The sequence below is a fragment of the Sebastes umbrosus genome, chromosome 1 (genome assembly GCF_015220745.1).
Source record: "Sebastes umbrosus isolate fSebUmb1 chromosome 1, fSebUmb1.pri, whole genome shotgun sequence".
Lineage (NCBI taxonomy): Eukaryota > Metazoa > Chordata > Actinopteri > Perciformes > Sebastidae > Sebastes > Sebastes umbrosus.
Genome location: NC_051269.1, coordinates 4,129,522 through 4,147,190, shown reverse-complemented (window position 1 = coordinate 4,147,190; position 17,669 = coordinate 4,129,522). Strand labels below are relative to the sequence as shown.

Genomic DNA, 17,669 nt, shown 5'->3' with positions numbered 1-17,669 from the left:
TATACGGAGAAACACACAAAGCCCGTATTCAGAAATTGTGCGTTTGAAACAAGCCGTCAGGATTTCTGTCAATTTGTGATGTCACAAATATACAATATTTAGACCATTACACGGTTTTAAATGTAAACATTCTAAATGTGTCCCAGTTTATTTCCTGTTGCAGTGTATGTAAATAACATCAGCTGACAGGAAGTATACATGGACCCAAGCTGTTGCCTAGCAACGCCATTCCATTGCAATTCCGTTGAAATGCACTAAAACGGAGCGTTTCAGGCCGAAGGTAAATACAGGTATATTCAGGTATATTTTTTAACAGTACAGCATGTAAACATGTTCTAGTAGAAACACAAAATACAAGCATGAACCTGAAAATGAGCATGATATGGGACCTTTAATGATTATTATTTAAAATATATCGCATATCACATTCGCTGGTTCCAGCTTCTCCAATGTGGGATTTCATTGCTAAATGAATGTTTGGGTTTTTGGAAAATAAGCAGCTTGAGGGCACGACTTATAACTTTGGTAATGCGTGATGGGCGCATGTCATTTGACAGAATAAATCATTAGTCAGTTATTTGCTAAATAATAGATGGGATAATTGATTTTCTGAGCTAAATCAGGTCCATTGATGTCACAGGATCAACTACTTAAAGCCTTACTCATTTCTGATCTCTTGTTTGCTCTGGTTACATCTTCATATGCTCGATCTCCTAACACAATGAGCTGTGACAAGCAGGTCAACTATGACTAAATAAACAGCAGCCACCAGTTTCGATTCATCTAACGATAATGATTCGTTTTTGAGTCATAGCAGAAATCTTAAATTAAAACACTATCATAGGAAAGTGTTTTAATGATTATGATGGCCCACCATCATTTTCCAGCAAAGTTGGGGAAATTAGTTGTAAACTCAAACGTTCAAGTTTATAATGTCATTTTCTTTTTAAGATTTTTTTTTTTTGGCTTTTGCCTTTATTTGACTGCGATAGTCATGAAACGGGGAGCGAGAAAGGGGATGAGATGCAGTAAGGACTCAGCCTTCGTTACATGGGGCGCCCGCTCTACCAGGTGAGCTACCGGGGCACCCCTATTTAGTCATTTTAACTATTAAAAAATACAGCTGAAATGAAATGTTGTTCCTCCAGAACCAAGTTATAAAGACTGACATTACGTAAGACAAAACATAAAAACATTAAAGCTTCAGTAGGCCACAATTTTTTTGTCGTTATTGAGCAAAAATTCCATAATAACCTTTCAGCATATTGTAATTCAAGTGTTCTGAGAGAAAACTAGACTTCTGCTCCTCCTCATGGCTCTGTTTTCAGGCTTTAGAACATCTAGCCTGTGACGGGAGACTTTGACCAATCACAGGTCATTTTAAAAAGAGAGCGTTCCTATTGGCTGTGCTCCAGCTGGTGGGCGGGGCTTGGTATTTCCTCAGCAGATCTCAACATGGCTGCCAGGTCACAGACTTTCTCATTTTACAGCTAAACCGTGCACTACAAGATGATTCTGAAAAGATTTGAGGAGAGAAATAGGCATTAACGAAACAGAATATTGATTCATATTTGATCAGCGCTGCCTAGTTTGACCGTTTGGTCGGAGTTCAGGAGTGATTGACAGCCAGCTCTCATAGGCAGAAGCTGGACGGCAGACTCCAGATAAGCTCTGACTGGTTGTTTTCCTCTGGTCTGTGACATCTTGCAGATGTCAGTAGCACCAGAGGACACCGGAGGACACAGAGTCTCATGCACTACTCAGGATATAGTGACCATTTTATAAACACAAGTTAATCATATTTGCTCCATTTCTATCCACTGCAGCTTTAAGACTAAAATATAAGACATGTAAAATGGATGGGTTTACTACAGTACCCTGAGCAAAGTGTCAGCGTATGTGCTAAATACGTATGAAACTGTTGGAGAAACTGGCTGACGACACCGTATGGGCATTGTAAGGGTGGGCGATATGGCCAAAGTCTTCTATCACGGTATACTGTATGTCATTTTATATCATGGTAACCACAGAAGCACCAAAACCTCAAAGTTGTATCTAGTGAAGCCCGTCTGTTAAACAGTGTTGGCCACGGTCGGAGGACGCGGAGGAGACCGTAGCTTTGGTCTCCAGGGCCGGAGTCTCTGCTCCTTTGCCTGCCTGATTGCCTTCACTCTCAAACCGCGCTCGTTCTCGCTCCACCTCTACACGTACATGCGCGCACACTCCACACTGCAGAAGAGTTAATTTAGCTCTGAGAATATCTAGTGAATATCTAGTGGACGTTTGTGCAGAAATAACTGCTGCAGCTCCTCCAGACCAACAGAGGTTTCCCGTGTCTTGTGAAGTGACGGGGCTCCGCAGAGAGAAACGTTATCGTCTCCGACCAAAACTCCGGTGTCTCTCCTGTTCCCTCCGGCCGCGGTCGGGAGACTGAGGCAGGAAAAGCCAACACTAGGATCAGCAGTGATTCATGGAGAGACCTTCGTCTGGTCAGCTAACATTACTGCCAATATAGAGTGATATTGTGGTTTTAGCTGACATGTGTCGCCTCACTGTTTTGACGGATGCTCGCTCACATTCAGGTAGCGCGCGCACACAGGCAAGCGCAAGCAACAGGACGCTGACTTTCGTTGACTTAACGGCCACAGGTGTCGCTGTTAACAAGCAATTTCTGATTCTTACAAACAGTCTATTTAAGGTTCCTGTTACATGTTAACAGGTGCAAATAAATACCAGCCTGTCAGGTAGGGTTGGGCGATTGGACGGATATATTGCTGATTGGCTGAGTACATCGCCGGTTGTTTTTTTTTGGGAGGCATTTGTCATTTTTATTTTGCTGATTTAATGGTCTGCCTCCAAAGAACGAGAGCCGCTCAGCCGCTGCTCAGCGGGCAGAGGGTGGTACGGCGTAGGAAAAAAGCATGCAGAGCCGGCATATTTTCACATCAGACTCGGTGAAATAAGGTTTTCTTTTGACCAAACCAGAGTTGGTGATTGTTGGAAAGAATAACCAAGACGGTTTTGGTGAGCTTTATTTTGTTTCTGTCGAGTTTGAATGAAGGGAGTTTCACGATGCTTCGCCGCTAGAACAGCTGATCTCCCAGCTGAAACTACGACAGCACACACACACACACACACACACCTGCGTGAATATATCAGCCATTGCCAGTTGTAGGGCTGACGATGGCCGGATGGAAAATTTTAACATATCTTCCAACACTACCGTTGTGCAATACAGTCTGAAAATCACATTTCCACTGTCGCACGGTATTTTGTATACCGTCGTATTGCCCAATCCAAGGGCATCGTTTCCCCTATATTCACTATAGCACACCGCTGTTGCAGAGTAATGCTGCTAAAATTTCACACAATCGTTAATATCCCCTGCTTTTGTGTTTCACTGAGTTCAAGTTCACAGAGACTTAGCCTGTCCACGCACACGCACATGCACATGCACATGCACACACACACACACACACACACACACACACACACACACACACACACACACACACACACACACACACACACACACACACACACACACACACACACGGAGTAGAGCAGCTGAGCCAGACTAAAGAATAGTCATTTAAAACAGATCCTCATTGTTCTCTGTGAAGTTCGCTGGAAGTGATGTAATGTAGCTCTGGTGTGTTTTATGTGGAGTGAGCACTGCGCCAGAGTCTGTTTTAAAAAAATAGCCTTTTAAATGATCCATTGCTTGTCAGCAACCGGTCATGTGGCAACTTAGGAAGCAATTTGGCCTTGTGTGCTTTGATTCATTTGGGTTATCAGTCATGACGTTGTTTTAATGAAAATTGAACTCCAGGCGTTCTTAAACACTGAAGAATGAAATAACGGGAGTAACGGGCAAACCAGCTTTAATAGTGACCTATTTTATTTTGAAATAATCGATGTGCGCTGGATCTAATTTATGCCAATGTGACAAGTTGTTCATGTGGATTTCGAAAAGTAACAGCTAAATATTTGGAAAAGTAACTGATAAATATTTATAGAAACTTTAAAGTGTTAAATTTTAAAAAATAATTTTGGTGGAAATGAAACCACCAAAGTCTCCTAAGCGTATACGAGTTTGGAAGTAAGATTTGTTCAAAAATAAAACTGCTGGTGCCCCAAAAACACTGTAATGACACCGTTGATTGATCTCAGTGGCTTGCTATGTAATCAGAATCAGGTTCTCCTTATGCCTTAATGACACTGAACCTTTACCCAACTCTCTCCCAACATTTCCCTTTTTCAACTTAAAGGTGCTTTCAGACAGCGAGAGGTTGCTGCTGGCACCTGATTGGTTTCCAATGTAAACACAGTTTCAAGAGGTGCTGCTCTCTTGAACGCGCACAAATACTCTGTGCTGCCGTCAGGAGTTGATGATGTTTAAACTTGTTCAACTTTCTGTCACGGACACGGAAGAAAACAATATGAAGCAAATTGTACTAGTATCTGAGATCACTGAATTATACACCTCTTTACCAACAAAGCGATCAGTGAAGAGAAACACTTTTCAGCAACGTCAACCTTGAAGTGTGACTATCCGGTTTGGATCAATAAACAATGATATTAGTTAGCGATTGTATCATATTGTTATCTATCGGGGCGTAGCTCAGTCTGCGCTGACCTTGCTTGGTAACTGGAGGATCATCGATTCAAGTCCAGCTTGGACCAGTTACGGAGTGTGTCCTGGTAGCTGGAGAGGTTCACCTCCTATGAGGCATCCTCACATACATTTGCATAGGTACTGTTTTTGTGTGTAAAATAATGACAAAGTGAAAAAAACAAATTTCCCTGAAGGGATTAATTGTTTTAATAAGTATGTCTTCTTCTTCATTTCCTCTATTTTAACCTACAACACACTATATCCGGCTACATGATGAGATTAGAGAAGGTTGAACCTGTAGCCTATGGTGCAGGTTGTTGGCAGGACTGGAGGCAGCAGCAGCCGTGAGGGGGGTGGGGGGGAATTACTGTACGCCTGCCCTGCTGCAGCCTGTTCAAAGTAGAGAACATTGATGTGGCTGGGCGGCAATCAAGAGTAGTGCTATTTGAAAGCACCTTTACACCTCCAGTTAAGCACCCCCAAGGCGTATTATAATGCACCTTAAGCCAGCCGTCTGACCCGGCAGGCCGATCCATAATTTTTATGACACTCGTCAGATAGAAGTTTTAGCCGTTTTACTTGAACTGAAGCCAGTCAAAGTGAAACAGTGACTGATATCCTGCGTTCTTTTGTCCACAGATCCACTCGATCCACCAGCGAAGGAAAGTGATGGGCCGCACCAAGAACTTTGACCAGCTAGTGGCGGAACTGAAGACCAAGGTTCGTGAGAAAGGGGTCCAATCCCTGGATGGAGGCTCCTCTACCGGCCGATCCCCCAGCCCGGAGGCCCCCAGGGAGCAGGCTGGGGCTCCACACTGCAGGAGACCTCTGGCCAGTCTCCCTGCTTTCAGGTTAGTGAACCTTACTGAAGCTAGCTGGCGATGCATTTACGAGTGTGTGTGTGTGTGTGGTGGCAGCTCGGGCAGTTGTAGACATTGTGTCAAATTTGTGTTAAAAAAACAACAAATCTTTTGCTCTCTGAGGAAAAGATCTAAACACAATTTTACAGCCCACTCCTACACCCAGTAGAAACCAATTAGGCAGAATGACAAAATGCTATTTACCAAGCTTACTTGTACTCCTAACATACAGCAGATGTGTGCATGTTACAAATCCACTGAACAAGTGTTCACCCCATATCATATTGTCCTGCGCTCTGTAAATATCTCTCTCTTCCTCTAAACAGAGATCATCATTAAATCAACAACTTGTCTACACCTGTCACATAGCAGCAGCTACATTCCTCCCTCTGTAGTAGACAACTGTCCATCAAAGACTGACGGCAGGCTGACCACCAAAATACGTTTAACCTGCGGTACTGCGTGGGTCTGAACTGGGTGTAACATTCCTTGGTTGAAGCTGATTAATTGCATCGTGCGTTAAAGCTGAAGTAGGCGAGATCGGAGCAAATATAATTTAAAAAGTAATTTTTATAAAACGGTTGCTATATGGTGACAGTAGTACATGAAACAGGTAACCTGAAAAAAAATCATGTGCCTCTGTGTCCTCCGGTGCTCCTAACGGCATCTGCAAGATTTCACAGACCGGAGGAAAACAAGCAGTAAGAGCTGATCTGAGTTCCGCTGTCCAGCTCCCGTCTATTTGAGCCGGCTGTCAATCACTCACGAACTCCGGTCAAACTAGGCAGCGCTGATCAAATATGAATCAATATTCTGTTACGTTAATGCCTATTTCTCTCCTCAAATGTTTTCAGAATCATCTTGTAGTGCACGGTTTAGCTGTTAAATGAGAAAGTTTGTGATGTGCCGCCGCCATTGTGAAATCTAGTGAAGGAACGCCAAGTTCCGGTCACATGACCGGAGCACAGCCTATAGGAAAGCTCTCTCAATAAAATGACCTATGATTGGTCAAAGGCTCCCGTCACGGGCTAGATATTCTAAAGCCTGAAAACAGAGCCATGAGGAGGAGCAGAAGTCTAGTTATCTCTCAGAACACTTGAATTACAATATGCTGAAAGGTTATTATGGAATTTTTGCCCAATGATGCCAAAAATATACTGACTACTGCAGCTTTAAACAAGGTAGACCTAATAAAACCAGCAGCTGAGTGGGTCTAAGTAGATCATGTTCCTGGTAGGGCTGGGCGATATGGAGTCGATCAAATATCACAATATTTTTACCAAATACCTCAATATCACGACAGTATTGTAGGGTTGACTATCGGTGCTTTTTCAAAAATATTTACACAATGAGATTTTTTTTAATAAATAATCATCAGTAATGTGGATATAATGACTAAGTGGGTAAAGGCAAATAATAGAACAGCCAGAGCAGTCTGATAAGTTCAGAAAATGACATCACTTTACTGTGATGCAGCCGTTAAAACCAGGAAAAGAGAACACTTTTGGCACATTACGATATCCAAAATCTAAGACAATATCTAGTCTCATATCACGATATCGATATATCGTTATATTGCCCAGCTCTAGTTCCTGGATGTTAGTGACATAGGATTTTCACAGACAATAATTGTGAGACAGTTAGGGTTAGAGACAGTGAGCATCTGTAAATTACTGTATATTATAACTACTAGTGCAGTGCCTGTTCAGAACGGGCCGGATGCTTGCAGCTTTCTAGAAAACCGCTCATACAACCAACTTCACCCTCGACACTGCGCTTCCTTGGGTCCTCAGCAATACACCAGCTATGACAGAGCATGCATGCATCACACACCCAAGTCGCGGCTACTCACGGTTGGAAACATCAGTGAAATAAACTTAGCAGAGGTCATTTCCAAATAGCCGTATTAGTAGCTTGCTTTGATATAACCACTGCGATTATAAAGTAGAGCATGGATTTAATTAGCGGAGGTATTTTGCTGGCGATAACGTTTTTAGTGTTATAAGTAAGCATCAAGTATTATACAGGGGAGATACAGTCTTAATCACGGGGGGGAAAACACATTGCAGCTTACTCTCGGACACACTGATGAAATACACTCTGGTCGATTCGGCTTCCAGTTGGCTGTTCTTTTACACACAGCAACGACACGCTTTACCCACAATTACACTTAAATTGTCTGCCACTGTGTCGGAGGTGCAAACAAACAGGATATAGGTGTTGAAATTGTTTATTACTCTAGAATATTGCTATTTTCTTTGGTGCCAGTGCCTAACTATGGTGAAGTGGTGTATTGCAAGGACTTGCAAGAACCATCATCTCACAAAAAATGGAGACAGGAGCTCCAAATATTCACTTTTTTTTAACATTACCAACATGTGTAAAAGAGCCTGAGAGAAGAGCACTCTTGGCAAAGGCTTGTGCTGGAATAGATCCAGTCACGCAGACGGGACTGTTTTCTTAATCTAGAATTTCTGACCATCATGGCCCGCTCCTGCAGTGTGTGTGTGTGTGTGTTCTACTCCCGCTTGCACCCGCAAACATGCTGTCAACAACAATTCTGTCAATATCACATAGTGATATTTGTGTTTTGTTAAAACAGCGCCTCCGCCAGCGCATCAGTATCGGTTCAGGCGGAGAGTGGTACTGCAGCACGAGAGACGTTGAGAGGCTGCCAAAACAAAAACCCACAAAATGATAAAAAAAAAAAAAAAAAAAGTCAGATTAAGTTCTGTGAGAATTGATGAAGGTCAAATCAGGAAGGCACCGCAGTAACTGTAGAAAGCGCTGAGTTGTGTCGAAGTGGTGTTTGTGAAGAGAATGTCACTCTCGCCGGACAGCTTTTCATGTTTGAGAAACATGGTAGAATAATCTACTTCAAGAATTACAGGAGATGCTCGGAGAAATTCAGAAAAGATGGTGAATCAAATTTGATCGGTCCATTTGGTCAGTCATTTGAGCCACGTTGTTTTTTTTCTTGTTTTGTTTTTTTAACAGAGTTCTACTGATACAGACACCAGCTCAAATTTATTATTATTGAACAGGTGTGAAACAAACGTGAACAAATTGCACCAAACTCAACAAAGACAGAGATTCCTGGCTTTATAGTTAGATATTCAGTATATTTGAAAGCCAAAAATTGTATTTGTTTGTTTTACAGTCGGTCTACTGCCATGTCGGAGAGCAACTCAGAGGAGGAGAAGCAGCGGCAGGATGAGGGGAGTCTCCGAGCTCCCTCGCCTCTGGTACACGGACGAATCTCCAGCGATGAAAGTGAAGCAGAGGCACCCGAGGAGCCCCCGGAGTTCCCATCTTCTGTTGCACATCCCAGACCACTAGCGGTGAGCAGCTTGTACTTGGGTTTAACAACGGGAAAAGAGCACCTGCCAAAACTATTCCTTGTTTTCCTTGTATGATTTGAAAACTGGCCAGAGTTATAATTAATATAATAATATAATATAATATTTCTGCCTGAGGACTTTGAAGGCCAGTGCAAAATCTTTTTAGAGTTGTTTAAATTGGAGTTTAGCTTTTTCTAGGCAGCAAAAAGTATTGAAATCAAACTCAGAAATGTGGCCCTGGCATGCAATGACTTTATCAAGTAGTTATGGCTTGTTGTGTTGGAAAACAATTGCTTATCCAAATATGCTAGTAAAGCAGACATTATTAGCAAAATCATGCTAGTAAAGCAGACACCGAAGAACTCGAGCATCCGATGGAATGCCTGATCTGCAAAAACACAAAATAACCCTCTCAACTGTCTGAACTCTGAGCTACTCGAGGCATATTGTATCATTATCTGTTTCCAAAATATCCATTTTTTTAATTAGATATTAAAACATGAATTAATACAACACAACTACAAACACACTAGATCCACCCCCACTGCAACACTTTAGTTGCAAAAAGACTCTGGCTTATGAGTGTTATACTGCTCACTGAAGACATGTCTCTTGTGATGAGATCACAGGTAACTTTTCCTTGTGAGGACTGATGATGGCAAATCATGTTTGTGTGAGCAACGCTGCTCAGTGAACCGATGCACCGCTGCTATTCCAGCGCCAGCTAAACCTTCCTGCATATCCTTAGCAGTAAAAAGGGGGGCTTTCCGCACCTGACTGCTACTGACAGCTCTATTAGAGACTTATCTTGGTCTTGTCTTTATTTCAGTACTTCCATTACTCAAAGTGAAGGTGTGGACACAGTGGTCATTTCAAATTGGTGACACGTTGATCAATTATATATCGTTTTACAGCAGTCCATTGCTCATCATCTTTATTTTTAGTTGCTCAGTCAGAGGATAAAAGTGTCAAAAACAGAGTTGTGGTTTTCTGTTTAACTAGAGGGGGTATTGGGATGTATTGTTTTATTAAGTCGATTAGGGCGGTCAAGATATCAGATTTTCACTGCATGATTATCGTGGCTGAGAATTCATGATATCGATATTATCCCGATATCTATAGAAAATTAAAAAAGAAAAATAATGCCATCAGTCAAATTCCTCTTTAACTTTGTATATTTTGCATTGTGCAAATTAATTATACTCAAAATTAGGGGTGCTGATTTTGAAATTTTTACCATTTTTTTTTTTGTACAGTATGTGCAAAACGGACAAATGAGTCCCCAGTTCAACCGTCTGGGAGAGTTCGCAGGACGCCTGGAGCCACTTTCCCAGTAAAAGTCTCCACCGGATCATTTAGTTTAAGCTGCGAGGTTGTCAGCTGTGTGTCTGCCCGGCATAGCGATAACGAGTGTCCAACAGACCATATCTGTTTGTGCTACGTTCACAGCTGTAGCGCTGCTGGTGGCTTTCACACATACACATACGACCTGTCAGCGGTGTAACGTTAGTGAGTGTCTGACAGACCGCGTGTGTGTGGCGGCAGTGAGTGTGAGGTTGTCAGTGGCGTTATAGCTGTGAACGTAGCTGCAGTTGTTTATCTACAGTTTTTGTCGGTGAATAAATGCTACAACTCCTCAGCTCAAAATCCGAGCCACCTTCCTGTATCTTGCAACACCTGGCAATATTTCATTTTTTAAATATCACGGATATCACGGGTATCGCGACACCCCTACAGTTGATGGAGGGTAATTGTGCATTTGCAGAACTGTTTACTTTTCAAGTTGTTCCCTGCAGAGCTTCAGGTTTTGATCCTGATTTATCCAGAAATCAGTCAAAGCACAGAACCAGTGAAATGTGATATTTGATGGTAACTATGAGACGGCAGAATAATGCAGAGACACTTGCCTGTAACAGATTTACAACCAGCCTTTCGTTCTCTAGGTATGTTCATTTGGCAGCCATGCACTGGGTCACGGCATCTTCACGTTTGACAGGAGACTTCATCACCTGCGGTCGGCTCTCAGCAGCATGCTGGAGCAGCACATCAGCACCCATCTTTGGAAGTAAGAAACATTCCTGCTTGGCCTTTTAGGCTTTGCTCTGCATTTTATGGTACTAATTCTTCTGATTCTTTTGCAAGGAAAAAAAGAACTTAAAGTGGCAGTAGGCAACAATATTTTGGCATAATTTGGCAAAAATTCCATAATAACCTTTCAGCATATTGTAATTCAAGTGATCTGAGAGAAAACTACACCTCTGCACCTCCTCATGGCTCTGTTTACAGGCTTTAGAAAATCTTGCCCGTGACGGCAGACTTTGACCAATCACAGGGCATTTCAGAGAGAGCGTTCCTATTGGCTGTTCCACAAAAGGAGATGCGCGTTCACGTCTGGTCTCTGCAGATAGTGAAAGCCTCGGTCAATGGCGGAACAACCTACTGGAAAGCTTGCTATTCCAGCATTGGCAGCAACTGCCTACACCTCAAAACAACCCAAAAAAAGAAAGACAGACTTTCAAAAAGACAGTCCAAACTGTTGATGTCGTTAGAAGGTAATGTGTAGCTCGCTGCGGTAGCCTCCTCAGATGTAGCGAGCACGTATGAAGCGCGTGCATATGCCCGTTCTCGTGTGGGGGGAGGGGCTTCGGACAGAGAGGGGAGAGCGGAGAGAGGAGAGAGAGGAGAGAGCAGCTCGAGGGGATGCAGGATTTTGCGTTTTCCGGATTTCTACGCACTGCAGCTTTAAGTTAATTTTTGTCAACTGGCATTTATATAGTTAACTACTTAAAGGTCCCATATTGTAAAAAGTTACATTTTCATGACTTTTATATTATAAAGCAGGTTTAAGTTCTATATAAATACTGTGAAAGTATCGAAACGCTTAATCCACAGAGAAATACACACGGCCCGTATTCAGAAACTGAGCTTTTGAAACAAGCCGTCAGGATTTCTGTCCTTTTGTGATGTCACAAATCTACAATATTTAGACCATTTCACACTTTTAAACATAAACATTCTAAATTGGTCCCAGTTTATTTCCTGTTGCAGTGGATGATCAGCTGACAGGAAGTAAACATGGACCCAAACTGTTGCCTAGCAACTCAATTCTGTGCAATTAGATTGCAATTCCATTGAAATGTACTAAAACGGAGCGTTTCTGACAGAGTGTAAATACAGGTATATTCAGACAGACAGTATGAGGAAAATAAAGTTTTTTTTTAAACATTAAAGCATGTAAACATGTTCTAGTAGAAACCCAAAATACAAGTATGAACCTGAAAATGAGCACGATATGTCCCCTTTAATATATTCTCCTTTTCTAAAAGCTTCTCTTTATGTGACTGAAAATAAGGCTGGATGTTTTCAAAAGGTTTTGCTGGTGGTACGTCACTACCTTTACCAAAATGGGGCATTTTTCCAACCTGTTTTGCAAAGTATGAATATATTTTCCTACACACACCGACTTATCAAGTGAACAAAGTAAGCTGAAAGTAATGCAACAAGGTTGCCGAAGATTTGCAATGGGGTAGAATTGGCACTGCCTCCTGTCCAGTATATTGAACTGGTTCCAATCTCTAATGAGCTGTCAGATGGATGCCTACACTACAAATGTTCAGCCCACTAATGCAAATGGATGCTACTTTAAATGCCATACGCTCTACCACCATCCTTATCACTCGGGGGAATTCTGCCAATCCCCAGTGACATGTTTAAAATGCTTGGTGCCAAATGATAACCGGTTTATCGTACCATCAAGTGCACCACTCTCATTCACCTCCATCCAATTTAGGTTCCTTTGTAAATTATTCTCAGCCACTAATGGATGAGGGCTAGTTCACATCAGATCCTGCGTTCTGGTAACACTATCAGATAAAGTTGAGTGTAACCCACTGCTTAGTCACTAATAGATGAAGCAGATGGTGTCTTCTGCTGCCCAGAATAACGGTGAAGAGTCTGTGAAGTTGGCATTAAGATGGAGACTGACTGCGTTTACATGCACGTGAGAAAAAAAGCTCATTGGAAAACTAGAATCATTGCCTCTCGGCTGTATGCCTCCGCCAACCGGTCAAGTGTCAGTTTACATCCACGTCTTCCCAAAATGTCGTCACTTCATTGTTTAAGCCCGTTAGACATTAGTGTGAAATTGTCATAACTAGCATATTTAGCTACGTTATTGACTTCGTTGCTACAGACGGTGAAGAGATGAACAATCTGAAAAGCTCTGAGGCAGGTCAGTACTTCCACAGGAACCAGGTTTTGTTTTTTTCTACACACAGATAACCGTACTTCAACTATTTGTAGTCTAATGCCGCCCTGCACTCCGTGCCATGAACTGCCTTACATTTTAAACTGTACAGAAAATAGTCAAAGTAACTGTCTGTCATTAAACCAACGCTACAATGCTGAGTCCTCCCTACACATGAAATCATACCTGATGTCCTCCTGGCACTGCTGTCAGTCCCTTTTAAGGACCTGACGTCTCTTCTCCGCTGCTCTTTATAGACCAACCACAAAGTAGGATACAGGTTTTCCTCCGTTGGCTTTTTTTTTCATACGGGGTTTTGGGTGGTCTCTTCAAGTTTAGTTTTTTTCAGCCACATTCTTCTGGATTCCTCGTCTGTAGGTCGGCGATGGAATCTACCGTTGGTCACAAGAACAATCCCTTTTTGTTTTGGGTGCATGTTCAACACGCTTTTGTTGAAGCCACAAATTTTGCTTTGTCTGGTTGTTAGTAGAGCCACGAATAGCGCAACAAGTACCAGAGCTACGCAAGGACATGTTAGAAAATGCAAATTTAACGTTAATTACATATCTGTTCAAAAATAAAGCAGGATTTGCTAAATTGAAGGCGGATTACTTTTCATAAGAAGCGCCGTTGGTGGTTAGCCACTATGGTTAGCCTATGGGACTAAAAATAGCTTACTGCTACTTCCGCTACCTCACTGGAAGTTACGGCCACAATCATCTCTACAGTGATGCCCCCGAGTATAACGTGGATAGAACAGTGTTGGCAAGTTTTATTCCAATGTCTAATGTCTTATTTATTCTCTTTAAATCCAGGAAAATACCTCAAGCCACAGACCTTCAATCTCCACCTTCCTCAACCAAGACCATCTCTTCCTTGTCTCCCTCGTCCGTAGCCACCACTTCCTCCTCTTCATTACATTCTAAGGTCCGCACAGGAAGTCAAATCAGCTCCTCCCTCAAAACCACATCCTGTTCCTCCTCTTCTAGTAGTCGTGGTCCAGGTAGACCCGTGACAGCCATACAATCAGAGAACTCCGGGGGCAGCGGCGGCGGCAGCAGCAGCATCGGGGGCGTCCATCTGGGGTCTCTGGGTAAGCCCGTGGCGGTGCGTCAGGCGGGTACCGGGCGAACCAAGAACCCCGTGGGGCGTCCCAGCAAGCAGATGCTGAAGCTGCGAGAGGAGGCCGCTGCTGCCGCTGTCGTCCGCAAACGTAAAGCCCCGTCCCAGGAAGGGGAGCACTCAGGCCCCGACAGGAACTGCATCCTCCTCCAGGACAGGGGCCGCCCACCTTCGGCCGCCTCTTCCTCATCTTCTTCTAAACCCCCCATTTCCTCGCCTCTCCCACACGGACAAACCAATGGCACGCTTTCCCCCAGCAGCAAACCCCGCCCCCAGCCCTCCCCGTCAGAATCCCATTCACCAGCCGCCAAGGCGGTCTGGACCTACAGACGGACACACACCCCTCTGGGCCATTCATCACCCCCAGATCTCTCCTCCGCCACCAACAACTCCCACAGCAGGGGCGGCGTGGGGGACTCAGGACTGCACGGGCCGGGCAGCGGTAGGGGCTTTGAGCACCAGGGACTTGTGAAGAAACGCAAGGGGGGAGGCATGGAGGAGCATTCGCCGTCATCCAAACCCTCAGTGCACCGCCTACCCTCCTCCTCTTCCAGCTCCGCCACCTCTTCCTCCTCTCCACGCTCGAACTTTTACCCCTGGAAGGACAGCAAAGGCGGGGGGCTGGCTGGGGGCGTGGAGAAGAAACTGGGCACACAGAAGGTGAGTTTGGAGGAGAGAAACACAGGAATCAAGCAACACACAGGGTGACAGGAAATAAAATGATGTGGTAGTTGAAGTTCTATGAATATGAAGCTTCTCTCCTGGTCGGACTGTACATTGATGGTGTTATTGTTCCTGAGTTGTGAAAGGTTCCCGGCCCAACAGTCACAGTGATGATTTGTAATCAGTGTGAAGGGCTGACAGTGAGCACTACCAGTATGACAGCACAGCACTGATCCTGATGGTTTTTCTTTTCTTACCATCACTTCATGAGCCGTGGCTGCTTCCTTTCCCCTTGTTAAAGAAACGGGCTAACAGCTCTGCATGTCCATATGACACCTTTACTGTATGTGAAGTCTAATTCAGGCAAATTCGAGATGTAGAGGTCAGCCTGTCAACTAAAAGGAATATGCCACAGATTTCTTTGTGGACAGCATGTGGTTGGTGGTCTGCTGGCTGGTTCTCATCCTGCCTATTCACTCTAAGAAAAAATCCGTAGAAAAACAGATAATATCCTGGCAGAAAATTCCCAGTACATTTTCCATTAAGTTTACGGACATTTTCTTCAACCCTAAATCGGAAATTTCTGTTGATTTACAGGATGTCCTCCGTACCATTCACAGACACTTCTGTGAATCCTAAACACAAAAATTCCATAAATTTACAGTATATCCTCCGTACCGAGCCAAATAGCAAGCTGGACCTTTACATTCTGGAGGGAAAACAGATGTTACCGCTAGCATTTGTTCGGTCTCTGTGGACCGCCTGAGGCTAAAACGTGGGTCTAAAATATAAGTATTAGTAAAACGTAAATAACAATACCAAACTTGCGTTAGTCTCAAAATGAGTCTGCAAAATATACCTGGCGTATCTGGTAACGTTAACGGTCGACAACAGCTGAACTAAACAACAAAACGCTTTTCCAGCTAAACGATACTGAGCTAACGTTAAGTCCTCAACATAAATCATTTTGGTTAGACATTAATTGTTGATTTTTTTTTTACCACAGAAGTGTGAGAAAGGTTTCTCCAAATTTTAAATTTGAACTAAACTTTGCCGTGTGTGATGGTCTCTGCCTCTTCTGCACTAGCTGAGGTTATTGTTCCCACAATGCAATGCCTATTTAAAAATATGGGTAAAACTCCTGTGAAGAATGGATTCAGAAGATTCCTTCATATTAACACATTACACATTGGTACGTTGGGCCGTATTTTTACGGACTTTTCTTCGAGTGTAGTAAGGCCAGCATTAGTTCTGCTTTTCGACTAGTCTAACACGAGCCAGTTGCAAAACATAAAAAATGGATGAACTTTAGGAATAAAAGGTTTGTCACTTTACCCCCTAGACTGTCTCTCAGCTAAGAGCTGTGTTTCCATGGCAACAATCAGTGACACCTGAAAGACGGAGTGTAATGACACCGTCTTCAGATGTATATCTGCCCATTTAAAAGGCCTAGTAACTGTTCTTCCACAAGGCATAGGTACTCTGGTTAGCAGCTCGAAGCTGAAGCCTAATCAAGTTTGCATTTTAAATTGAAAGCTACCCAGAATGCAGAGCGACTTGGTCTCATTTAAAGTTAACACTCCCTGATGTTGATGCAGTACCGCCTCAGGTCCCGACTGAAGCTCTCCAAAACCCCAAAGATTGAAATGAGTCGAGTTCTAATCATCAACCACACATAAAGGAGGTGTCTTATCCTGCCATCTTTCTGACACGTACATAACCAGTTGTCAAAATGTAAATAACAATTTACATTTTTTCTTTTGTCCCACAGCCAAAACTGCACCATTAAGTGTGCCTGCCTTACAAGCCACTAAGAGGGAGCCAGCTCTACTCAGTCCAAGACTGGGGCAACAGGACTCATGTGTGTGTGCGTGTGCAAGTGTTTGAGTGTGCGTGCGTGAGTGTGCGTGCGTGTGTGCACGCTTGCAGTCAGTGCAGTATGGATGTCAGTTGGGTGTGTCTGTGTGAATGTCTGAGGGAGAACTGGATGTGGGAGGATGGGATGAAATTCAGAGAATGGATTTAGAAATACCTCAAGACCATCCGGTTATGCTGCTAAATTAAATATGTTGGTTTATAAAAATGGATTAAAAATGTCCTTTACACTTGGTTTCTGAGACTTATTTTTTAAAGCTATATGCGTTATACTTTGATATTCTTAATTTTTCTCTTAAATTTTCTTCACATTTAGTAAACTCTCCAGTGTTTGACAGTATCCCAATAATGTATCTGCTTGTTCCAACACTTCATTGAATTTATACGATGCTCATCATTTATATGACGCACGTCATTTTATTTCACATTGGTATGAGGAACCTTTTGGATCCCCAGTCCAACTTCAAATACATTTCTACTTGAGGTTTGAACCGTGTCTGGGTACACGACACCGACTGCTTTACCATCTACCACGTTAAGATAATTAAATGGTCGTGACTGCTGTGGTAAGTTCAGATACTTTGATTTTGAATGTTAACTGTGTTCTGTCGACGTTGTTTTATACTGGTTCCCTCTTTGTTCCATGTGATGTTTTGCATACTGCTGCAGCAACAGTAACTACAATGGCATTCGGAGAGTGCAGACCTCCGCCAAAGTGCGTGACTTTAAAAAACGGATCACAGCTCACAGCTGGCGGTAATGTGAGGTGGTCGGCTTGTTATTAACACAGTGTGTTTCCGTGTAACGTATCGGCGGATGCCTCTTTCATTCAGCAGCCTTGTTATGTCTGTATAACGTTACACTGCGTTGTCTCTCATCCCGTCTTCTACCGCTTTGTTCTTTCTCACCGCGGATGGACAGCGGCTCCCGCACCTCGGAGTCTC

The 17,669-nt window shown here is 43.2% G+C and overlaps 1 protein-coding gene across 2 annotated transcripts in view; it reads left to right on the top strand.

Annotated features, from left to right (window-relative positions):
• atxn7l2a (ataxin 7-like 2a) overlaps window positions 1-16,960 on the top strand; it is a 28,175-nt gene extending 11,215 nt beyond the window's left edge. For both annotated transcript variants that reach the window (XM_037765019.1, XM_037765027.1), the window contains exons 6-10: window positions 5,258-5,469; window positions 8,639-8,819; window positions 10,763-10,884; window positions 13,881-14,847; window positions 16,622-16,960. In XM_037765019.1, the coding sequence (XP_037620947.1) occupies window positions 5,258-5,469; window positions 8,639-8,819; window positions 10,763-10,884; window positions 13,881-14,847; window positions 16,622-16,639 (1,500 nt within the window). In that variant the 3' untranslated portion in view covers window positions 16,640-16,960. The remainder of the gene's footprint in view (window positions 1-5,257; window positions 5,470-8,638; window positions 8,820-10,762; window positions 10,885-13,880; window positions 14,848-16,621) is intronic.
• The last annotated feature ends 709 nt before the right edge of the window (window positions 16,961-17,669 follow it).